Source organism: Amblyomma maculatum, chromosome 6 (genome assembly GCF_055883805.1).
Source record: "Amblyomma maculatum isolate TAMU_Amacu chromosome 6, ASM5588380v1, whole genome shotgun sequence".
NCBI lineage: Eukaryota > Metazoa > Arthropoda > Arachnida > Ixodida > Ixodidae > Amblyomma > Amblyomma maculatum.
Genome location: NC_139349.1, coordinates 89,554 through 112,488, shown reverse-complemented (window position 1 = coordinate 112,488; position 22,935 = coordinate 89,554). Strand labels below are relative to the sequence as shown.

The following is a 22,935-nucleotide window of genomic DNA, read 5'->3' as shown; positions in this document are numbered from 1 at the left end:
TGTCGAAGCAGCTGAGTCGCGTGACAGACGCTTTTTTCTTTGCGCAGCCTGACGTGACATCGACGCCATGCTTTTGAATCTCGGCCGCTACCGCGTCTAAGATTCAAGTCTCTCCTACGTCGCCGCCTGCCGAGAGACAGGCAAACTACACAAAAACAAGAAGTATAGATGTTTAATAGCAACTCCACTAGGTGACGAAACGGGTTCCAGCGCGAAAATTGAGTTTGAAAAGGCGCATAATTTGATCGGGCATTTTTGCACGAAATTGGGACCGCGGTCCTGAAAGAGTTAATCAAATCTTTCGTCTCCTTAGACAGCTTACCGGTATCTTCTCTAACTATCCTACCGCCTACTTCTACTGCGCACTCAGTAATGATATCTCTGAAATTATCGTTTCTTGCCTCTAGGGTAATGTCGCCATCCTCAGTTAGAGCTGAATACCTATTCTGTAGCGAGATCCTGAACTCTTCTGCCCTCCCTCTCACCGCTAATTCGTTGATGGGTTTTTTTCTTACTAATCTGTTGCGTTCCTTCAGATTTAGGCTAATTCAGGACCTCACCATCTTGTGGTCACTGCATCGCACTTTCCCGGTTACCTCTACATCCTTTCATTATTACAGCGCAAAGACGGATGGAACAAGAAGAGGACACAACAGCGCTGTTGTGTCCTCCTCTTGTTCCGTCTGTCTTTTCGCTGTAATAATGAATGTATGTTCCTCGAGACCATGGGGTCGTAACTGGGTTCCATGACACTAGAATTGTCAGCCTGGGGCTACACAATGTTAAAAACCGATACCACTTGGAGAAAACATTTTTTGGTGTGCTGAAGAGTTTGTTGCGTTTACCAGTGGATCGCCCGTACTTGTATATACCCAAGGCTAATTTTGAAAACCTTCCGGATCACATTAGAGTGGTAAAATGCGCTGTAAAGTAACTCCGCATGGCTTGAGTACACTGGAAAACTGGTCCATCTGTAGTACAACCAGTAAACTCCGTTTTTTATGGCATTGCTAGCACAGGTCTGAACATGAACATGGATAGGGGTATGTGTCGCATAATATAGGACGCGACTGGTAATCCAATGAAGGCTGTGAGCATGCAACTGTTCTCCGAAACGGACCACGCACTGCTCGCCAAAAGCTACTGGGGACTCAAAATTAAGCAAGGCACCGAAGAAAGCGAAGGCTATGACTACCGACGTGTGCACAAGCATGTGTACACAGACAATTTCGCCTAAGACTATTCATGTGTGTGACACCAGCCCCAGCTTGATAAAATTTGTAAACCCGTTTCTGTTCAAGGGCCACGTAGGGACGCTGATAATGAACGAGCACACATTAACCCGGTAATAAACGGCACTGTCGTCTCTCTTGCAATAAAAAGGGTATATAATTTCTCTTCAAGGAACTACTGCAACGCGATTTAATCTCAATTAGCCAGGCGAGTAAAAAGGAGGCCCCTGTAACTGAGGACGACTGGACTTCGCAACCTCATCATACACGAGGACTCGTCGTGTTGAAGGTAAGTTTGCACCGGTTTTTCGCTAATTTTAAGTAAGAACTTTTATTCTTTAGATGGAGGCTGAAAAACGAAGGCGCACAGATACTGATACAGAGGAAAGTGACGCGGGGTCAGACTGTGAAGAGGTACTACTGGTATTCGCTTTAGAAGTACTTTTCAGTGATTCTGAATATACGCCATGCGCAGTGCTTATTGGGGTGCCACTGAAAGCTGCGTAGCGGCGGGCGGCGGAACCCGAGGCGGGCCTCTTGCGGCAGCGTGGAGGTGGTGCGCGCATGCGACCTGCTGTTTGTGCGCATCTCGTGGGCACTTCCGCGGTGCCAGTGTGCGCAAGGGGATCATACTTTATAATAGTGGACATGTGTTCGATATCACGGCCGTCTGGAACTACATCACCTAAATATGCATCGTGTCTGCTGCAGACGAGCGTCATTAAGTTTGCATACGAAGTGGAGCTCATTTTGAGTGTCCCGCTGCCATTAAAACGCCACGCTAATTCGTTCATTCCTTGACCTATGAGCTAATGTTCTTTTCTTAATGGTACACGCTTGCTTCGTTTACATGCTATATATTGTTACAATAAACAAGGCAGCGTCGTTGAAACTGCGAGCAGTTTTGTACTGGCGCGACGGCAGGGAAAGCCAGCAAGCTGGCAACCAAGCTACAGCATTCTGAGCATCAGAAAAATAATGCATATTGGGCTCCTGTAGCAAGTGTTACGATTTTTCATGCTTGCGCTTTACTACTGCCTGTACAGCATGAATTTCACGTATTCCGTCGTCAAAAAGGCAGAGCAGGTAGAAAGTTTCTTGGGGGAGTGAGATATTAGCAGAGGCAATATCTGAAAAGCTGCAGCACAGGTTAGCCAAGAGCGTATTAGATTTAAATCTTATATCCTATTTCATTACTGTAGTATCATCTCCATTTCATTTGTATTACCCTGCGCCCAACTGCGGAAATACAGGGTGCTTTATAATAAGCTCTAGAGCCCTTAGTCTGAAGCAAGTGCAGTGACATGTTTTTGTAATCTTGCCAAACAGGAACACTGGCTCTGGTCTTCAAAGTAATTGCATGGCAAGTTTCAAAACGCATATTGGCAAATATCTGTCTAATACCCGCCGCAGTGGCTTAGGCTACTGAGGAAGATCGAGTTATCGGGAGCGAAGTCGACCACGCCGCCCGCGTTTAGGTGGAGGCGAAACACAAAATGCAACCGTGTGCTGTGCGATGTCAATGCATGCTAAAGATCGTCTGGCTAAGCGTTTCACAAATCTAATGCGTATTGCATCTCGGCTAGCGGACATGACCAAGTTTAAATAAGTGTTCACGGAAGGTGCAATGACAAGCAGAAAACACTGAAAAATAGTTATCACTCTGCCCTGCCATACGACAAATTTATGCCTTTTCCATCGAATGACGCTCGTTCAAAATTATATTTGCTTGCTACTACATGAGAAAATACAGTCGGACCTGGATATATCGAATTTTGGTTATATCGAACTCTCGGAATATCCCCTTGAAAATCCCATGTAAAAGTACAGGAAAGCCGCGTCATATGTCGAACTCAATTTCACCGGTCGTTCAATATATCGAACTCCGCACCACGCACTGGAAAGTGTGCCTTCCCCAAAGACGATCGCATCACGCTTGGCCGTTTGCCGCGTGACGTTTTCAAGCCACGTGCGGAATGAATGAGAAGGGACAGTTCTGGACAGCGCCGCGCCCAATCCCCAAAGGCGCGCGCATCTGCAGTCATTGTTTCCCGCGCGCCAACACATGACGTTTGCAAGCCATGTGCGTGGGTGTGCCCATTCTTTTGCCGAGCTATCTCTCTCCTTCAGCACGCGCTACGCATGCGCCAAGCCAGCTCAGCCCGTTTTCAGACAGACGTCGGACGCTTTCTCCAGCGTGTGTTGCGAATCCTCTGCGCGCGGCGGCTGACATGGCTATGGCGCCTGCGGACGTTAAGAAGCGGCAGCTCTCTGTTCTTTTTTTTTCTTTTTTGCGAGAGTCATCCTTTATTGTTGTGCTGTACGCACGACGTATCGTAAGATATGGCGGCTGCGGACGTTAAGAAGCGGCAGGCTTTTTTTTTTTGGCGGGAGCCGTTTATCTTTGCATGTATGAATCAACGGAAGCACGCGGTCTGCTGCTGCGATCATGACGCCCGCCCCAAGCGCGGCGTGATAAATCGAGCCAGGCTTGTCCAATCAAGCCATCACGGGCACTCTGCCAAGTCGCTCCCCGCCACTGGAGGAGCAATAAAAAGATAAACGCACCCTGAAGCATCTTGGCACACTGCCAAGAAATGAGCTGTGGATGGAAAGACCGAAACGGAGTGACGCGCGCCATCCACATGCAAGCGAAAACGCTCGCAATTTCTGCCGCAGCGACACAGAAACCTTGTATTGAGCTGTCGCGGTGGCTCAAGCGGCAAGGGGGACGCAGTTCCAACAAGTTTGAAAGTTTTCGCTCTGTCACTGCCGCTCGTCGCTGAGATCGCTCCATCGCTTGCATGTGAGCGAGCTGGTCTTAACGCATTTTTTTTCAAATTCTCGGGTGAAAAAGTGGAGGGTGGGTTCATTATGCGAGTGGATTGATTACGCGACACGTGCGGTATCGTTTTTTGGCATCGCAAGTGCAGTCACAAGCCGATTTTTGTATATCGAAATATTGATATATCGAACTATTTCGCGATCCCCTTCGAGTTCGATATATCCGGGTTCGACTGTATGACATTAGATGAAAATGACATTAGGTATCGAATGAGTTTGAGTATACTCATCCGAATGCGATCAACGTGGAAATGTATGTCGACATCAGACACTCGGTGAGAAGATACACCCAAAATAAACTACAAAAGTGCCACCTGCATTAAATACTACTGTGCTCCTATAATTTTGCAGCTAGTCATCTATGTGAAATATGCTAAATAGCATTGTCAAAAAAAAATGCCCCATCGCTGCCAGCCAACCCGTAGCCACAAAGCACTCGGCGCGGACGGAACAGGTCGCTTCTGCTGCCGCTGGCGCCGAATCGCTGACACGGCAGATTTCTTTCGCCACCTTCAGAAAAGCATACTCTGTTTATCTTAAATAATATGCACTTAATTTGAGGAAGGAATTTAAAAAATATCTTTACTGAGGAGTGCTGTTATGTAACGAGATTTCGAAAGAAGTGACAACAGCAATACAAGCAAATTTCTGCTTTTAGCAACTGCCGCCAGTGTGACGCAGCTCATCTGATTTCGTTCTCTAGCTCCGCTGCTAAGGCGTTGCCGAAGTTGCACCTTCTGTGTATTGTAAGACAATTTGGAAGACAATTGAACTGATAGTAAGGCAGTTTTATGAATAGGAAATTTACTATTTCCAAAGCACTTCCAGCTGCGGCTTTTATGCGAAACCGTTTAGGCCTAGCGACGACGACGGGCCTAGCACACGGCCAGAGCGCCGGCGTCGGCCGCCTTCGCGGGCAGCATCGTTGCGGTAAGGCACCCGATGTAGCATGCGTTACGAATTTGCGGTATTTCTTAATGAGGCTAAGGTCGAGCATTTTTCGACAGGCCTTGATACGCCGAGCGAACGATTTGGTGAAAACATACGGGAGTCAATGAGGCTGTCGTGTGCTGCGTCGTAGGGCAATACTTGAAGGTTCTATAAAACCGCCGTCGGACAGTTCTCTATAATACTGCCTATTTTACGTATTGCTCTTTACACTTGCTTTCGTGCGGAAGGTGTACGTTGTTCAAACTCGTACGCGTTTCACAGTCGAGCGCAGACGTGCCCACCTTCCGTTCAATGCATTTCGCAAACAAATGCCACCTACACAGCTGCTAACTTCGTAATTGATAGTCCTAATCAAGAGGTTGGTTACAAGGTATGCAAGGCATGAATCAATTTAAAGGCTGCTTTCGTTTATAAGTGCCTTCATCTTCGCAACATATTGAAGGCACTCCAATATTAGCATATCAATCACAGTTACCATAATTTGGAAATAGCATTAGCTTTGGTCGTGTAGCAGCACGTCGAAAAAATTACAACCTGAACGTGATTCGGTGCGATTGCTTGCTTTCTGCGTCGAACAGCCGCGATTCACGGGGCCCCGTCGTTCTTGTGAAGCATCACTGAAACTTTACAAATGTTCGTGGCTAGTTTTTTGTGTTCGAAAAAACAACTGCGCAGCAATTCTTCCCGGACATTGCTAAAGGTTGGCAGCGGCATTATATCTGTTTAACCGCAACCAAAGACGAAAACACTACGCGTGCACATAGACTCTGACATGAACAGCGCCTGACTGAGCCTGTCTACGCTTTGCGGCTTTGGCGACAGGCGGTGTTGGCGTTCTGCATATCGCGTATATCCCCAGGGATACTCTGCAAGCCAAGCTGGGTCAAGCATCCAGGACGATTCCCATTAACTTAGTGAAACCTTGGAGATGCTTTCAAAAGCTGACCGAAGGGTGGATGGCGTTTCAGACGCAAACATATCCCAATCAGGAGCCACACGAGATGGAACTGCAAAAAGTAGACTGTAATTGGCAGTTTCCCAGACTGCAGTTGAGCTACACAGAAATCTGAATCGAAAAATTGCACGTGTTTCCCATCATAGACGGTGGAGAAGCTGAGGACATTTGTCACCAACTTATTTCACTGTTTGAACTCTGCCCCACCCAGTATGCAGTCACAGGTGTCTCTATGCATGTCACAGACAACCATCCCTCATCCATGTGCTCCATGACTGAAATGCACTGTTCCTTGGCCTTGCTAGAAGACCTAACCGCGCGTCAGTTTGGGCTTCAAAGAACACCCAAGGACTTCCATCTCATCGTATATATCAATGTGCAATTAAGAGGGCTGCAATACTTTAAAGTGGGAAGAGCTGACATGGGTAACGACTGGCGGAAATTATGGAGCAGCAAAGTGAGGGACACATCACGGGAATTTTGAAATATTGTTATCGAAGGTTACGAGTACATGTACATGCAATGAAGGCCAAAGAAGTGCACAAGTCACAATGATAAGTCAGCAAGACAAAAAAAAATGAACCTGTTTACGACTCGCTCAGGCAGAACCTCGTATCACTGCTCGTGTGCACACCGAAATGGTTATCCAATCCCGAAATGCACTTCATAAGACAGCAAGCACCTGCAACATGCCATTCAAGTGCACAACCACAAAATGTGAATGTTGGACTTTATCGAAATGTACTGCAACACAAGTCCCTTCTTTGATGCACCTAACGGCAACGTCTACGCTTACTACATGCCCGTACCTGCATCATTTGCTGCGATGAATGAACTGTTAGCTTTCCAATTCTATGACAGATTAAATAACCTATACGCATTGGCAGAAACACTAATACCTAAAAAAAACTGCTGGAAATCATTACTCTGCCAAGCGTGAATAAGAAGTTCAACCCGGTGCTTCGTTCTACTTGAACTGTGGCACAATTCGGAAGTTTAACTGATTCTCAACTTTTCCGCTACAAGACACTGTCGGCCGCTGCATACTGTTCTGAAACGAACCAAACTGCCAGTCTTCTGTGCTCCACACGAAAAAATTTTCGGTGGTGACAAACTGCGGCAGTCAATTATTCCCAAGACGTCTTGGGAATACTTGACTCACCTGCACCCCGGTCGTGCTCTCCAACAACTGTGTTCCCCAGACGACTCCTTCAATCATCGCATGTTTCACCAGCAGTGGAAGGCAAGCCCAGCACCAACTACAAGACCCACTCACTTGCCCTCATCGCCTTGTTTGACGCCCAAGGCAGACAGAATACATAACACCGCGAGCACTCAATAAAAAACTTCATCCCAAGTACTTGGTCAATGCTTAACATTCTACGACACACGACATCACTTGGTTTTGCATTAAGTCAGGTTAGGTTTGGTCTGGACTAATTAGGTTTGGACGGGTTGGATTTGGTTAGGTTAGGTCTAGTTAGATTTGATTTGGTCGGGTTGGATTTGGTCGGCTCTGGTTGTGTTCGGTTGGGTCTGATTGGGTTTGATCGGATCTGGTTAGGTTTAGTCGGATCTTGTAAGGTTTGGTCAGGTTGGATTTGGTTTTGGTCGACTGGTTGGGTTTAGTCGGGTCTGGTTAGGTTTGGTCGGGACTGGTTAGGTTTGGTCGGGTTGGATTTGGTTTTGGTCAGGTTGAATTTGGTTATGTTAGGGTTGGTCTTGTCTGGTTAGCTTTGGTCTACTTGGTTTTGGTCAGGTCAGGTTAGGTTTGTTACGTTTGACCGGATTAGATTTAGTTAGGTTAGCTTTAGTCGGGTTTGGATAGGTTGGTCTGGTTGGTTTTGGTTGGGTTTAATCAGGTCTGGTTAGGTTTGGTCGGGAATGGTCAGGTTTAGTCAGGTCAGAGGTTCGGTCTGGACTAAACAGGTTTGATCGGGTTGGATTTGGTTTGGTCAGCTCTGGTTGTGTTCGGTCAAGTCTGATTGGGTTTGGTCGGGTCTGGTTAGGTTTGGTCAGGATGGGTTAGGTTTAGTATGGTCTGGTTAGGTTTGGTCGGGTTGGATTTGGTTAGGTTAGGTCTAGTTAGATTTGGTTTGGTCGGCTCTGGTTGTGTTCGGTCGAGTCTGATTGGGTTTGGTTGGGTCTGGTTAGGTTTGGTAGGGAATGGTCAGGTTTAGACAGGTCAGGTTAGGTTTGGTCTGGACAAAATAGGTTTGATCGGGTTGGATTTGGTTTGGTCGTGTTGGGTTTGGTCGGCTCTGGTTGTGTTCGGTCAAGTCTGATTGGGTTTGGTCAGGATGGGTTAGGTTTAGTATGGTCTGGTTAGGTTTGGTCGGGTTGGATTTGGTTAGGTTAGGTCTAGTTGGATTTGGTTTGGTCGGGTTGGATTTGGTCGGCTCTGGTTGTGTTCGGTCGGGTCTGATCGGGTTTGGTCGGGTCTGTTTAGGCTTGCACGGGATTGCTTAGGTTTAGTCGGGTCTGGTTAGGTTTGGTCGGGTTGGATTTGGTTTTGGTCAACTGTTGGATTTGGTCAGCTCTGGTTGTGTTGTCGGGTCTGATTGGGTTTGTTCGGGTCTGGTTAGGTTTGGTCGGGATTGGTTAGGTTTAGTCGGGTCTGGTTAGGTTTGGTCGGCACTGGTTAGGTTTGGTCGGGTTGGTTTTGGTCAGGTCAGGTTACGTTTTGTTTGGTTTGGCCGGGTTGGATTTGGTTAGGTTAGGTGTGGAATAATTAGTGTAAGATGTTTGTTAGAGCACCAAGACCATATGCAACGTCCGCAAACCAAAGCGAGGGGAGTAGTGTTCGAACCAACAGCTTGCCAACAGTGCAGTGCCAACAAGGCTCCGGCTCCACTTCGTCTACCTCTTCGGGTTGGCACGCGAGCTGATGGCGATCGGGATTACTACAATACCCCCCGGCGAAAAAGGAGCCATCCTGGCGACTCATGGTGAGGAAAGGGTAGGGGGATCATGATACGGCTTGAGGCGGTCGACATGTAGTTTCTCGGCCGCGGCGGCGATGATCTGGAGATGGGTTCAAGCTCTCTACTATGTAATTGACAGGAGATTGAGAATGCGGTAAGGTCCATGATAGCGCGATAGGAGTTTGGATGAGAGGCCGGGTGCTGAGGCAGGCACCCAGAGCCAAACGAGGCACTTGAGGGATATGAAGACGCTGGATTTGTAGGGTCCCCGTTATGCTTTTGTTGAGCCTGGTTCTCCGTTGTGAAGGAGCACGCCAATTGTCGGCATTCTTTGGCAAATGTGTGCGCTTCAGACAGTAGAGTGATCTCTGAAGCTTCGGGGTGGTAGGGCAGGATAGTATCCATGGTGGACGTGGGTTCGCAACCATATAAAAGAAAGAAGGGGAAGAACCCAGTCATAGTCTGCGTAGCCGTATTGTAGGCGTACGTTACGAAAGGCAGCACTTGGTCCCAATTAGAGTGAGCGCTATCAACGTACATGGCTAGCATTACACTAAGAGTGCGATTAAATCGCTCAGTCATGCCGTTCGTTTGGGGGTGATATGCGGTGGTGCTCCGGTGAATGATCTGGCACTGTTTGAGGAGGGCTTCGACAGTGTCGGAAAGAAACGCATGTCTGCGGTCACTGATCAATTCTTTCGGTGCGCCGTCACAAAGAACGAGGCGATGCAGAATGAACGAAGCAACGTCCCGTGCGGTGGCAGACTTCAAGGCCGATATTTCCACGTAACGGGTTAGGTGGTCAATGGCTACGATGACCCAGCACTTGTTAGCCGAAGTGGTCGGAAGCGGGCCATGCAGATCGATACCGACACGGTCAAAAGGGCGGCTGGGGCAAGGCAGTGGCTGTGACGGAGCGGCTGGATGAGGGGGTGGATTCTTGCGATGTTGGCAGGCGGTACAGGATCGGATGTATTGACGAATGAAGTGGTACATACCGTGCCAGTAATATCTGATACGCAGTCGAGAATAGGTTTTCATGACACCTGCATGGCCGCATAGGGGATCGGCGTGGAAAGAGGCGCAGATTTCAGCACGGAGATGTCGCGGAATCACGAGAAGCCACTTTCGCTCTGTAGGATGGTAATTGCGGCGGTATAAAAGTCCATAAGTGGCGAAGTGGTGGACCTGACGACGAAGTGCACGTGACGGAGACAGCTCTGCGGGCGTAGACAGCAATGTTAAGAGGGAGGATATCCATGGATCCTTCTGCTGCTCAGATTTCATGTTGGTAATGTTGAGCGGCGACATATCGTAGGCACAAACGAAGCCAGCCGTCGAGTCGTTAGAAAGCGGTGAACGGGAAAGGGCATCAGCGTCGGTGTGCTTGCGTCCAGATTGATAGATGACATGGATATCATACTCCTGAAGACGTAACGGCCAGCGGGCGGGGCGGCCGGAGGGGTCTTTGAGGGAGGATAGCCAACAGAGTGCGTGGTGGTCGGTAACAACGTAGAATGGGCGACCGTAAATATAAGGACGAAACTTGGTAATGGCCCATATGATGGCCAGACACTCCTTTTCGGTCACAGAATAGTTGGATTCTGCTTTCGTGAGGGTACGACTAGCGTACGTGAGGACATACTTGGAATATCCAGGTTTCCGTTGAGCAAGAACAGCGCCCAGACCTACGCCGCTCGCATCAGTGTATTTCAGTCGAGCAGGCAGGGTCAAAATGGCGGAGTATAGGGGGAGAGACCAGTAGACGGCATAGTGTACTGAACGCAGCATCACAGGCTGGTGACCAAAAGGAGAGGTTCGGGCCTCCGGTGAGAAGTTGCGTTAAAGGGGCGATGATACTGGCGAAGTTGCAGATAAAACGGCGGAAATACGAACATACACCGACAAAAATGCGAAGTTCTTTCAAAGTTGTGGGCTTGGGGAAGTCTGCGACGGCACGAAGTTTGGTAGGATCCGGTAGAACGCCATCCTTGGATATGACATTACTGAGTATTGTGAGCTTGGTAGCGGCAAAGTGACATTTTTTCAAGTTAAGCTGTAGGCCGGCTTCAGTAAGGCACGTAAGGACACGCTGAAGGTGCAGAAGGGAAATCTTTCGAGAACACGACAATGTCGTCTAGATAACAGACACGTTTCCCATTTGAGCCCACTGAGAATGTTATCCATCATTCTCTCGAAGGTGGCGGTGCGTTGCAGTCCGAATGGCATCACATTGAATTCATACAAGCCATCGGGAGTGATGAAGGCTGTTTTCGGGCGGTCAGCGGTAGCCATCGGTACTTGCCAATAGCCAGAGCGCAAATCTAGTGACGAAAAACTCCGCTCCTTGCAAACAATGTAGCGCGTCATGAATTCGTGGTAGTGGGTAAACATCTTTGCGGGTTATCTTATTCAGACGCCGGTAGTCCATACAGAAGCACATCGTGCCATCTTTCTTCGTCACCAACACTACGGGGAGGTCCAAGGGCTATGAGATGGTCGTATGATGCCCTGTTGTAGCATATCGGCGACATTGTCACGAATGATGCGGCGCTCAGTGGGCGACACGCGATATGGTCGCTGCCTCGGCAGCATGAGGACCAGTGTCAATTGCATGAGATACGGTCAAGGCGCGGCCCAAGGAAGGCTGGGACACGTCAAAAGATGCACTGAAGCACTGAAGGAGGGCGAATATTTTGTCCCGTTGGGCGGACGGAAGGTCGGTCGCGATAGCTCGATGAAGGGCGTCGACAGGAAGCTCATCACTCGTAGCAGCACAAGACATCAGGGCAGTGACGTGAGGAAAAACTTCAGGTTCGGAGAACATGTAAGTGCGATCAGGGTCCACCTCTTCAATGTAGCCGAGGCACTCCCCGCGAAGAACCGTCGGGCAGGGAAAAGGGTTTGAAGCATAGATGACACAGCTGCCATAAGGAATTGTTAGAACGGCGAAAGGAAGAAGGAGGTGGTTATGGTGGGCGGAGGCGAGTTTGGGCGTAAAGAGAACAGGACTAGGGAGGGCAGATATCGAAATAAGGGGAACGAGAACAGAAGAAAAGGGAGAAATGTCGGTGTCTGCAGCTACAAGGAGTTTAGCAGGGCGCACAGGCGGGTCACACGGAAACATTACACACAGGGGAAAGCTCAACTTCTGCACGGGCACAATCAATCACAGCACTGTGAGTCGACAGAAAGTCGTAGCCGAGGATGATGTCGTAGGAGCAGGCGTAAAGCACCACCATCTCGACGAGATATGTAATGTCTGATGCAAACTCGTACCGTGCACGCTACCACAGGGCTGATGCGCTCTGAACTGGCTTACGAAGTGAAAAGGCAGAAAGCGGCGTCGTGACCTTGCGAATTTTGCGGCGAAGGGCATCACTAATTACGGAAATGGCAGCACCTGTATCCACCAGCGCAAGAACGGAAAAACCTTCTACGAACACTTCAATGATGTTGGCGGGAGAAGGCGGAGGACTTAACGAGCTCGTCAAACGCACAGTTCTTGCCTCCGGAACTGCGGCATTTAGTTTTCCTCTTGCGTAGGGCCCTGTCGCCGGAGCATCGGCGTAATGGAACGTCGGCGAGGCAAGGCGAACGGCGTGTCGAGTACTGAGCCCGAGGTGGAGACGATCCAGAAGAGACGTTGCTCAAGGGAGGCTCGGGATCGTAGTGGAACTGACGGACTGTGTTCTCAGGATGAAGCGGGCGCTGACGGCAAAAGTGAGCGACGTGACCCGGGAGCCCACAAGAATAGCAAATCGGACGATTGTCGGCGGTTCGCCATGGGTTCGTAATGCGGCGTCGCGGTCGAGGGTTCGGAGATTGTGGGGCCATGAAAGGAGGTTGAGCATAAAATGTAGGGCCGTTCTGGTAAGACTTCATCTACCTCTTCGGGTTGGCACGCGAGCTGATGGCGATCGGGATTACATTAGTTTGGTTGGGTAGGATTTGGTTCGGTCGGGCCTGATTGGGTTTTGTCGGGTATTGGTTAGGTATAGTCGGGTCTGGTTAGGTTTGGAGGGGTTGGATTTGGTTTTGGTCGACTGGTTGGATTTGGACGGCTCTGGTTCTGTTCCGTTCGGTGTGATTGGGTTTGGTCGGGATTGGTTGGGTTTAGTCTGGTTAGGTTTGGTGGGGTTGGATTTGGTTTTGGTTGACTGGTTAGAGTTGGTCGGCTCTGGTTGTGCTCGGTCGGGTCTGGTTAGGTTTGGTCGGGACTGGTAAGGCTTAGTTGCGTCTGGTTAGGTTTTGATCGGGTTGGATTGGTTTTGGTCGACTGGTTGGATTTGGTTGGCTCTGCTTGTGTTCAGTCGGGTCTGATTGGGTTTGGTTGGCCCTGGCTAGGTTTGGTCGGGATTGGTTAGGTTTAGTCGGGTCTGGTTAGGTTGGTTGGGTTGGATTTGGTTTTGGTCAACTGGTTCGGTTTAGTCGGCTCTGGTTCTGTTCGGTCGGGTCTGATTGGGTTTGGTCGGGATTGGTTGGGTTTAGTCAGGACTGGTTAGGTTTAGTCGGGGTTGATTTGGTTTTGGCGTACTGGTTGGATTTGGTCGGCTCTGGTTCTGTTCGGTCGGGTCTGATTGGATTTGGTCGGTATTGGTTGGGTTTGGCCGGATTGGATTTGGTTTTGGTCGACTGGTTGGATTTGGTCGACTCTGGTTCTGTTCGGTTCGGTGTGATTAGGTTTGGTCGGGATTGGTTGGGTTTAGTCTGGTTAGGTTTGGTGGGGTTGGATTTCGTTTTGGTCGACTGGTTAGTGTTGGTCGGCTCTGGTTGTGTTCGGTTGGGTCTGGTTAGCTTTGGTTAAGATTGGTTAGGCTTAGTTGCATCTGGTTAGGTTTTGATCGGGTTGGTTTTGGTCGACTGGTTGGACTTGGTCGGCTCTGCTTGTGTTCGGTCGGGTCTGATTGGGTTTTGTCGGGACTGGTTAGGTTTGGTCGGGATTGGTTAGGTTTAGTCGGGTCTGGTTAGGTTGGTTGGGTTGGATTTGGTTTTGGTCGACTAGGTGGGTTTAGTCGTCTCTGGTTCTGTTCGGTCGGGTCTGATTGGGTTTGGTCGGGATTGGTTGGGTTTAGTCAGTACTGGTTAGGTTTGGTCGGGTAGGATTTGATTTTGGTCGACTGGTTGGATTTGGTCGGCTCTGGTTCTGTTCAGTAGGGTCTAATTGGATTTGGTCGGTATTGGTTGGGTTTGGTCGGGTTGGATTTAGTTGGCTCTGGTTGTGTTCGGTCGGCTCTGATTGGGTTTGGTCGGGTCTGGTTAGGTTTATCGGGATTGGTTAGGTTTAGTCTGGTCTGGTTATGTTTGGTCGGGTTGGATTTGGTTTTGGTTGACTGGTTTGAATTGGTCGGCTCTGGTAGTGTTCGGTCGGGTCTGATTGGGTTTGATCGGGTCTGGTTAGGTTTGGTCGGGTCTGATTAGGTTTTGTTGGGTTGGATTTAGTTTTGGTCGACTGGTTAGATTTGGTCGGCTCTGGTTGCGTTCAGTCGGGTCTGATTGGGTTTGGTCAGGATTGGTTAGGCTTATTCAGGTCTGGTTAGGTTTTGATCGGGTTTTGGTCGACTGGTTGGATTTGGTCGGCTCTGGTTGTGTTCGGTTGGGTATGATAGGGTTTGGTCGAGTCTGGTTAGGTTTGGTCGGGATTGGTTAGGTTTAGTTGGGTCTGGATGGGTTCGATTTGGTTTTAATTGACTGGTTGGGTTTAGTCGACTCTGGTTCCGTTCAGTCGGGTCTGATTAGGTTCGGTTGGGTTTAGCCGAGTGGTTAGGTTTGGTCGGGTTGGATTTGGTTTGACTGGTTGGATTTGGTCGGCTCTTGTGTTCGGTTGGGTTGGGTCGGGTCTGGTTAGGTTTTGTCGGGATTGGTTAGGCTTAGTTGGGTCTGGTTAGGTTTTGATCGGGTTGGATTTGGTTTTGGTTGACTGGATGGATTTGGTCGTCTCTGGTGATCGGTAGGGTCTGATTGAGTAGGTTTCGTCGGGATTGGTTGGGTTTAGTCGGGTCTGGTTAGGTTTGGTCGGGTTGGATTTAATCGGCTCTGGTTATGTTCGGTCGGGTCTGTTTGGGTTTGGTCGGGATTAGTCGGGTCTGGTTAGGTTTGGTCGGGTTGGATTTGGTTTTCGTCGACTGGTTGGATTTAGTCTGCTCTGGTTGTGTTTGGTTGGGTTTGGTCGCGTCTGGTTAGGTTTGGTCGGGATTGGTTAGGCTTAGTCGGGTCTGGTTAGGTTTTGATCGGGTTGGATTTGGCTTTGGTCGACTGGTTGGATTTGGTCGGCTCTGGTTGTGTTCAGTTGGGTCTGATTGGGTTTGGTCGGGATTCGTTAGGTTTAGTCTGGTCTGGTTAGGTTTGGTCAGGTTGGTTTTGGTTGACTGGTTGGATTTCGTCGGCTCTGGTTCTGTTCAGTCGAGTCTGATTGGATTGGGTCGGTATTGGTTGGGTTTGGTCGGGTTGGATTTGGTTGGCTCTGGTTGTGTTTGATCGGGTCTGATTGGGTTTGGTTGGGTCTGGTTAGGTTTGGTCCGGATTGGTTAGGCTTCGTCGAGTCTGGTTAGGTTTTGATCGGGTTGGATTTGGTTTTGGTCTACTGGTTGGATTTGGTCGGCTCTAGTTGTGTTCGGTCGGGTCTGATTGGGGAATGTTGGGATCAGTCAAGTCTGGTTGGGTTGGATTTGGTTTTCGTCGACTGGTTGGATTTGGTTGGCTCCTCTTGTGTTCGATTGGGTTTGGTTGGGTCTGGTTAGGTTATTTGGGATTGGTTAGGCTTAGTCGGGTCTGGTTAGATATTGATCGGGTTGGATTTGGTTTTGGTCGACTGGTTGGATTCGGTCGGCTCTGGTTCTAATCGGTCGGGTCTGATCGGGTTTGGTCGGGATATGTTGGGTTTAGTCTGGTTAGGTTTGGTGGGGTTCGATTTGGTTTTGGTTGACTGGTTACAGTTGATCGGCTCTGGTTGTGTTCTGTCGGGTCTGGGAAGGTTTGGTTGAGATTGGTTAGGCTTAGTCGCGTCTAGTTAGGTTTTGATCGACTGGTTTAATTTGGTCGGCTCTACTTGTGTTTGGTCGGGTCTGATTGGGTTTGGTCGGGTCTGGTAAGGTTTGGTTGGGATTGGTTAGGTTTAGTCTGGTCTGGTTAGGTTTGGTCGGGATTGGTTAGGCTTAGTCACGTCTAGTTAGGTTTTGATCGAGTTGGATTTGGTTTTGGTCGACTGGTTGGATTTGGTCGGCTCTGCTTGTGTTTGGTCGGGTCTGATTGGGTTTGGTCGGGTCTGGTTAGGTTTGGTCGAGATTGGTTAGATTTAGTTGGGTCTGGTTAGGTTGGTTGGGTTGGATTTAGTCGGCTCTGGTTCTGTTCGGTCGGGTCTGATTGGGTTTGGTTGGGATTGGTTGTGTTTAGTCAGGACTGGTAGATTTGATTGGCTTGGATTTGGTTTTGGTCGACTGGTTGAATTTGGTCGGCTCTGGTTCTGTTCTGTCGGGTCTGATTGGGTTTGGTCGGTATTGGTTGGGTTTGGTTGGGTTGGATTTAGTTGGCTCTGGTTGTGTTCGGTCGGGTCTTATTGGGTTTAGTCGGGTCTGGTTAGGTTTGATCGGGATTGGTTAGGTTTTGTCTGGTCTGGTTAGGTTTAGTCGGGTTGGATTTGGTTTTGGTTGACTGGTTTGATTTGGTCGGCTCTGGTTGTGTTCGGTCGGGTCTGATTAGGTTTGGTTGGGTTGGATTTGGTTTTGGTCGATTGGTTGGGTTTAGTCGGCTCTGGTTCTGTTCTGTCGGGTCTGATTGGGTTTGGCTGGGATTGGTTGGGTTTAGTCAGGTCTGGTTAGGTTTGGTAGGGTTGGATTTGGTTTTGGTCGACTGGCTGGATTTCGTCGGCTCTAGTGTTCGGTCGGGTCTGATTGGGTTTGATCGGGTCTGATTAGGTTTGGTCGGGATTGGTTAGGTATTGTTGGGTTAGATTTGGTTTTGGTCGACTGGTTAGATTTGGTCGGCCCTGGTTGTGTTCGGTCGGGTCTGATTGGGTTTGGTCAGGATTGGTTAGGCTTATTCGGGTCTGGTTAGGTTTTGATTGGGTTTTGGTCGGCTGGTTGGATTTCGTCGGCTCTGGTTGTGTTCGGTCGGGTCTGATAGGTTTTGGTTGGGTCGTGTTAGGTTTGGTCGGGATTGGTTAGGTTTAGTTGGGTCTGGCTGGGTTGGATTTGGTTTCGATTAACTGGTTGGGTTTAGTTGGCTCTGGTTCTGTTCGGTCGGGTCTGATTGGGTTCGGTTGGGTTTAGCCAAGTGGTTAGGTTTGGTCAAGTTGGATTTGGTCGACTATTTGGATTTGGTCGGCTCTGGTGTTCAGTTGGGTTTGGTCGGGTCTGGTTAGGTTTTGTCGGGATTGGTTAGGCTTAGTTTTGCCTGGTTAGGTTTTGATCGGGTTGGATTTGGTTTTGGTTGACTGGTTGGATTTGGTCGTCTCTGGTTGTGGTCGGTAGGGTCTGATTGAGTTTGGTTGTGTCTGGTTAGGTTTGGTTGGGTTTAGTCGGGTCTGGATAGGTTTGTTCGGGTTGGATTTTGTCGGCTCTGGTTATGTTCGGTCGGGTCATTTTGGGTTTGGTCGGGATTAGTCGGGTCTGGTTAGGTTTGGTCGGGTTGGATTTGGTTTTCGTCGACTGGTTGATTTAGTGTGCTCTTGTTGTGTTTGGTTGGGTTTGGTCGGGATTGGCTAGGCTTAGTCAGGTGTGGTTAGGTTTTGATCGGGTTGGATTTGTCTTTGGTTGACTGGTTGGATTTGGTCGGCTCTGGTTCTGTTTGGTCGGGTATAATTGGGTTTGGTCGGGATTGGTTGGGTTTTTGTCGGGTCTGGTTAGGTTTGGTCGGGTTGGATTTGGTTTTTGGTTGTCTGGTTGGATTTGGTCGGCTCTTTTTGTGTTCGGTCGGGTCTGATTGGGTTTGGTCGGGATTCTTTAGGTGTAGTCTGGTCTGGTTAGGTTTGGTCGGGTTGGTTTTGGTTGACTGGTTGGATTTCGTCGGCTCTGGTTCTGTTCAGTCGAGTCTGATTGGATTTGGTTGGTATTGGTTGGGTTTGGTCGGGTTGGATTTGGTTGGCTCTGGTTGTGTTTGATCGGGTCTGATTGGGTTTGGTTGGGTCTGGTTAGGTTTTGTCCGGATTGGTTAGGCTTCGTCGAGTCTGGTTAGGTTTTGATCGGGTTGGATTTGGTTTTGGTCGACTGGTTGGATTTGGTCGGCTCTAATTGTGTTCGGTCGGTTCTGATCTGGTTTTGTTCGGTCGGGTCTGATTGGGTTTTGTCGGGATTAGTCAAGTCTGGTTAGGTTTGGTAGGGTTGGATTTGGTTTTCGTCGACCGGTTGGATTTGGTCTGGTTAGGTTGGTTGGGATTGGTTAGGCTTAGTCGGGTCTGGTTAGGTTTTGTTGGGTTAGATTTGGTTTTGGTCGACTGGTTAGATTTGGTCGGCTCTGGTTGTGTTCGGTCGGGTCTGATTGGGCTTGGTCAGGATTAGTTAGGCTTATTCGGGTCTGGTTAGGTTTTGGTTGGGTTTTGGTCGGCTGGTTGGATTTCGTCGGCTCTGGTTGTGTTCGGTCGGGTCTGATAGGGTTTGGTCAGGTCGTGTTAGGTTTGGTCGGGATTGGTTAGGTTTAGTTGGGTCTGGTTGGGTTGGATTTGGTTTTGATTAACTGGTTGGGTTTAGTCGGCTCTGGTTCTGTTCGGTCGGGTCTGATTGGGTTCGGTTGGGTTTAGCCGAGTGGTTAGGTTTGGTCGGGTTGGATTTGGTCGACTATTTGGATTTGGTCGGCTCTGGTGTTTGGTTGGGTTTGGTTGGGTCTGGTTAGGTTTTGTCGGAATTGGTTAGGCTTAGTTGGGTCTGGTTAGGTTTTGATCGGGTTGGATTTGGTTTTGGTTGACTGGTTGGATTTGGTCGTCTCTGGTTGTGATCGGTAGGGTCTGATTGAGTTTGGTTGGGTCTGGTTAGGTTTCGTCGGGATTGGTTGGGTTTAGTCGGGTCTGGTTAGGTTTGGTCGGGTTGGATTTGGTTTTCGTCGACTGGTTGGATTTAGTGTGCTCTGGTTGTGTTTGGTCGTGTCTGGTTAGGTTTGTTCGGGATTGGTTAGGCTTAGTCGGGTCTGGTTAGGTTTTGATCGGGTTGGATTTGGCTTTGGTCGACTGGTTGAATTTGGTCGGCTCTGGTTCTGTTCGGTCGAGTCTAATTGGGTTTGGTCGGGATTGGTTTGGTTTTTGTCGGGTCTGGTTAGGTTTGGTCGGGTTGGATTTGGTCGGCTCTGGTTGTGTTCGGTCGGGTCTGATTAGGTTTGGTTGGGTTGGATTTGGTTTTGGTCGACTGGCTGGATTTCGTCGGCTCTAGTAGTGTTCGGTCGGGTCTGATTGGGTTTGATCGGGTCTGGTTAGGTTTGGTCGGGATTGGTTAGGCTTAGTCGGGTCTGGTTAGGTTTTGTTGGGTTAGATTTGGTTTTGGTCGACTGGTTAGATTTGGTCGGCTCTGGTTGTGTTTGGTCGGGTCTGATTGGGTTTGGTCAGGATTTGTTAGGCTTATTCGGGTCTGGTTAGGTTTTGATCGGGTTTTGGTCGACTGGTTGGATTTGGTCTGTTCTGGTTGTGTTCGGTCGGGTCTGATAGGGTTTGGTTGGGTCTGGTTAGGTTTGGTCGGGATTGGTTAGGTTTAGTCGGGTCTGGTTGGTTTGGATTTGGTTTTGGTCAACTGGTTGGGTTTAGTCGGCTCTGGTTCTGTTCGGTCGGGTCTGATTGGGTTTGGTCGGGATTGGTTGGGTTTTGTCAGGTCTGGTTAGGTTTGGTCGACTGGCTGTATTTGGTCGGCTCTGGTAGTGTTCGGTCGGGTCTGATTGGGTTTGATCGGGTCTGGTTAGGTTTGGTCGGGATTGGTTAGGCTGTCGGGTCTGGTTAGGTTTTGTTGGGTTAGATTTGGTTTTGGTCGACTGGTTAGATTTGGTTAGCTCTGGTTGTGTTCGGTCGGGTCTGATTGGGTTTGGTCAGGATTGGTTAGGCTTATTCGGGTCTGGTTAGGTTTTGATTGGGTTTTGGTCGGCTGGTTGGATTTCGTCTGCTCTGGTTGTGTTTGGTCGGGTCTGATAGGGTTTGTTCGGGTCGTGTTAGGTTTGGTCGGGATTGGTTAGGTTTAGTTGGGTCTGGTTGGGTTGGATTTGGTTTTGATTAACTGGTTGGGTTTAGTCGGCTCTGGTTCTGTTCGGTCGGGTCTGATTGGGTTTCGTCGGGACTGGTTGGGTTTTGTCAGGTTTGGTTAGGTTTGGTCGACTGGCTGTATTTGGTCGGCTCTGGTAGTGTTCGGTCGGGTCTGATTGGGTTTGATCGGGTCTGGTTAGGTTTGGTCGGGATTGGTTAGGCGGTCGGGTCTGGTTAGGTTTTGTTGGGTTAGATTTGGTTTTGGTCGACTGGTTAGATTTGGTTAGCTCTGGTTGTGTTCGGTCGGGTCTGATTGGGTTTGGTCAGGATTGGTTAGGCTTATTCGGGTCTGGTTAGGTTTTGATTGGGTTTTGGTCGGCTGGTTGGATTTCGTCGGCTCTGGTTGTGTTCGGTCGGGTCTGATAGGGTTTGGTCAGGTTTTGTTAGGTTTGGTCGGGATTGGTTAGGTTTAGTTGGGTCTGGTTGGGTTGGATTTGGTTTTGATTAACTGGTTGGGTTTAGTCAGCTCTGGTTCTGTTCGGTCGGGTCTGATTGGGTTTAGCCAAATGGTTAGGTTTGGTCGGGTTCGATTTGGTCGACTATTTGGATTTGGTTGGCTCTGGTGTTTGGTTGGGTTTGGTCGGGTCTGGTTAGGTTTTGTCGGGATTGGTTAGGCTTAGTTGGGTCTGGATAGGTTTTGATCGGGTTGGATTTGGTTTTGGTTGACTGGTTGGATTTGGTCGTCTCTGGTTGTGATTGGTAGGGTGGTGGGTGGTGAAAACGTTTAATAAAATATGGGGTTACATGAAGGTTGCTGTGGGGTCAGGCTTAGTGCCCTTCCCCTCACAAACACTAGGTGGAGTCCCTAGTACGGGACCCCAGTGGCTTCCGCTGCCGCCATTGCTCTTTTGACCAAGGCCTTTTGGGCTTTCAGGTCGGAGCAGGCGAGTAGGGTCGCCTCCCAGTCCTCCCGGGTGGTGTTTTGGTTAGGTGCAAAGGCAGGGTTGGAGGGGCACGCCCACACCATGTGGAAAAGGTCCGAGGACATTTCCCCGCAGTGTGGGCACTCCCCGGAGAAGGCACTGTCAAAGTGTTTAAGTGACGCCGGGCACATCATAGTATTCGTAAGGAGGCGAAGAAACACGCGTTCCTCCGCTCTTGTTAATCCTTTACACGGGTGGGGGTAAATATTGACGCATGTAGAAGACGACGCAAAAGATGGCATCTGGGACGACAAGCGCGAGCCTGGAAGTGAAAGAAGCTTGAACGCAAGACTTGTTCTGGTCTACCATTCAAACCATCTATCGCTAGGTCCTCCTTGGTGTTCTACCGAGACGTGACACTGGTGGAACGCGCTGGGGTATGCATAGGACTCCTTCCGGCAGTCCACAGCGGATCCCAAACGTCGACACGCCTGTCCATCGTGCTAGCCGCCGCCTTCTAGGCCTAGCGCCGGAGTACAGTCACCTACCGAACGACTCCTCAAACGCCCAAGTTCCTCAGACCTCCCAAGCCATGGCACATACCAACCCTACGCCGGTGACTCTACAGAACACCAAGGTGCCAGAGTGCTTTCGCGGGGAAGCGTTTGAAGATGTGGAGGACTGGCTCGACCAGTTTGAGCGAGTGGCCAAGATAAACCAGTGGAGCGCAGACCAGAAGCTTTGTAATGTTTATTTTGCCCTTCAGGATAATGCTAGAACGTGGTTTGAAAACCACGAGGCCAGCTTATCCACATGGGATGACTTCCGCTGCCAGCTGGTCGACACTTTCGCGAGAACTGACCGACGGGACAATGCGCTGCGCCTGCTTGAAGTGCGCATCCAGAAGCCAAATGAGAGCGTGGCTATGTTTGCGGAAGACATGGCTCGCCTTTTTCGCCGTGCCGACCCTGATATGAGTGAGCCAAGGAAGCTACGGCATCTCATGCATGGTGTAAAAGAACAGGTGTTTGCCGGCTTGGTACGCAACCCACCTAAAACGGTGAGAGGGTTCGTTAAGGACGCTACTGCTATAGAGCGAGCCCTACAAGACCGGTGCCGCCAGTACAACCGACCCGTTAACTGTGCTTCGACGACTGCGGCGGCGCTGAATGCAACCGATAGGACCGCTCTTCGAGACCTCATTAGAGAAATTGTCCTTGAGGAGCTCCAGCGAATTACGGCTACGAAGGCTCAGTCATCACAGGCCCTCGTGGAAACCGTCAGGAATGAAATTCGGTATGCCTTATCACCGTCTGCACCATGTAACCAGTCTCACCCCGTCGACAACGCGGCAGCTATTTCGGAGCCATACCACGCTCCACAACCGGTCAGCTTCACGGCCGACGTTCCTGCACCTTACCAGGAGCAGCAACATGAGAGCTATGCCGCAGTCCTTCGTCGCCCGCCTCCAGACTACGCCCCATCGAGCTCATCGAGCCGTCAGGAGACGCGACTCTTCCATGGACCTCAGTGGGCGCCTTCCAGGCGCTTTCAACCACGCCGAACTGACAGGTGGCGCAGTTATGATAACCGGCCACTCTGTTTCTACTGCGGACAACCTGGCCACGTGTATCGGTACTGCCGCTACCGCGAAGAGGGGCAAGCCTTTCCGCCTGCTTCTGCTCGCCAACACTTCAATGCCGACACTGCCCAAATCGAGGACAACCCTCCGGTCAGCAGGGAAAACAAGTCCCGGGGCTTCCGCCGCCGCTCCTCCCCATCACCACAGCGTTATCCTTCGCCAATGCGCCGTAGCATTGCTGACGCTAGCGGACAGCGGTCCCCGAGCCCTCACCGGGGAAACTAACAGCCGCAACCTCGCGAGGGGAGGTTGCAACCAGTCGAAAAATGCCAAACCCCTCACCACCGCCGCAACCGCCGACAACCTGTGCTTCTG

General features: G+C 49.8%; 1 protein-coding gene and 1 pseudogene across 1 annotated transcript; both read left to right on the top strand.

The window, feature by feature from the left end:
• The first annotated feature begins 706 nt into the window (after nucleotides 1–706).
• LOC146184916 (uncharacterized) lies at nucleotides 707–1,624 on the top strand. Its single transcript, XM_084605840.1, has 3 exons — nucleotides 707–830; nucleotides 951–1,049; nucleotides 1,096–1,624. Exons 1-3 carry the CDS (start codon nucleotides 707–709, stop codon nucleotides 1,347–1,349), a joined length of 477 nt encoding a protein of 158 aa, XP_084461966.1. The 3' UTR covers nucleotides 1,350–1,624.
• A 2,686-nt stretch (nucleotides 1,625–4,310) lies between these two features.
• Nucleotides 4,311–7,510, top strand: LOC146184915 (uncharacterized; annotated as a pseudogene).
• Nucleotides 7,511–22,935: the final 15,425 nt, after the last annotated feature.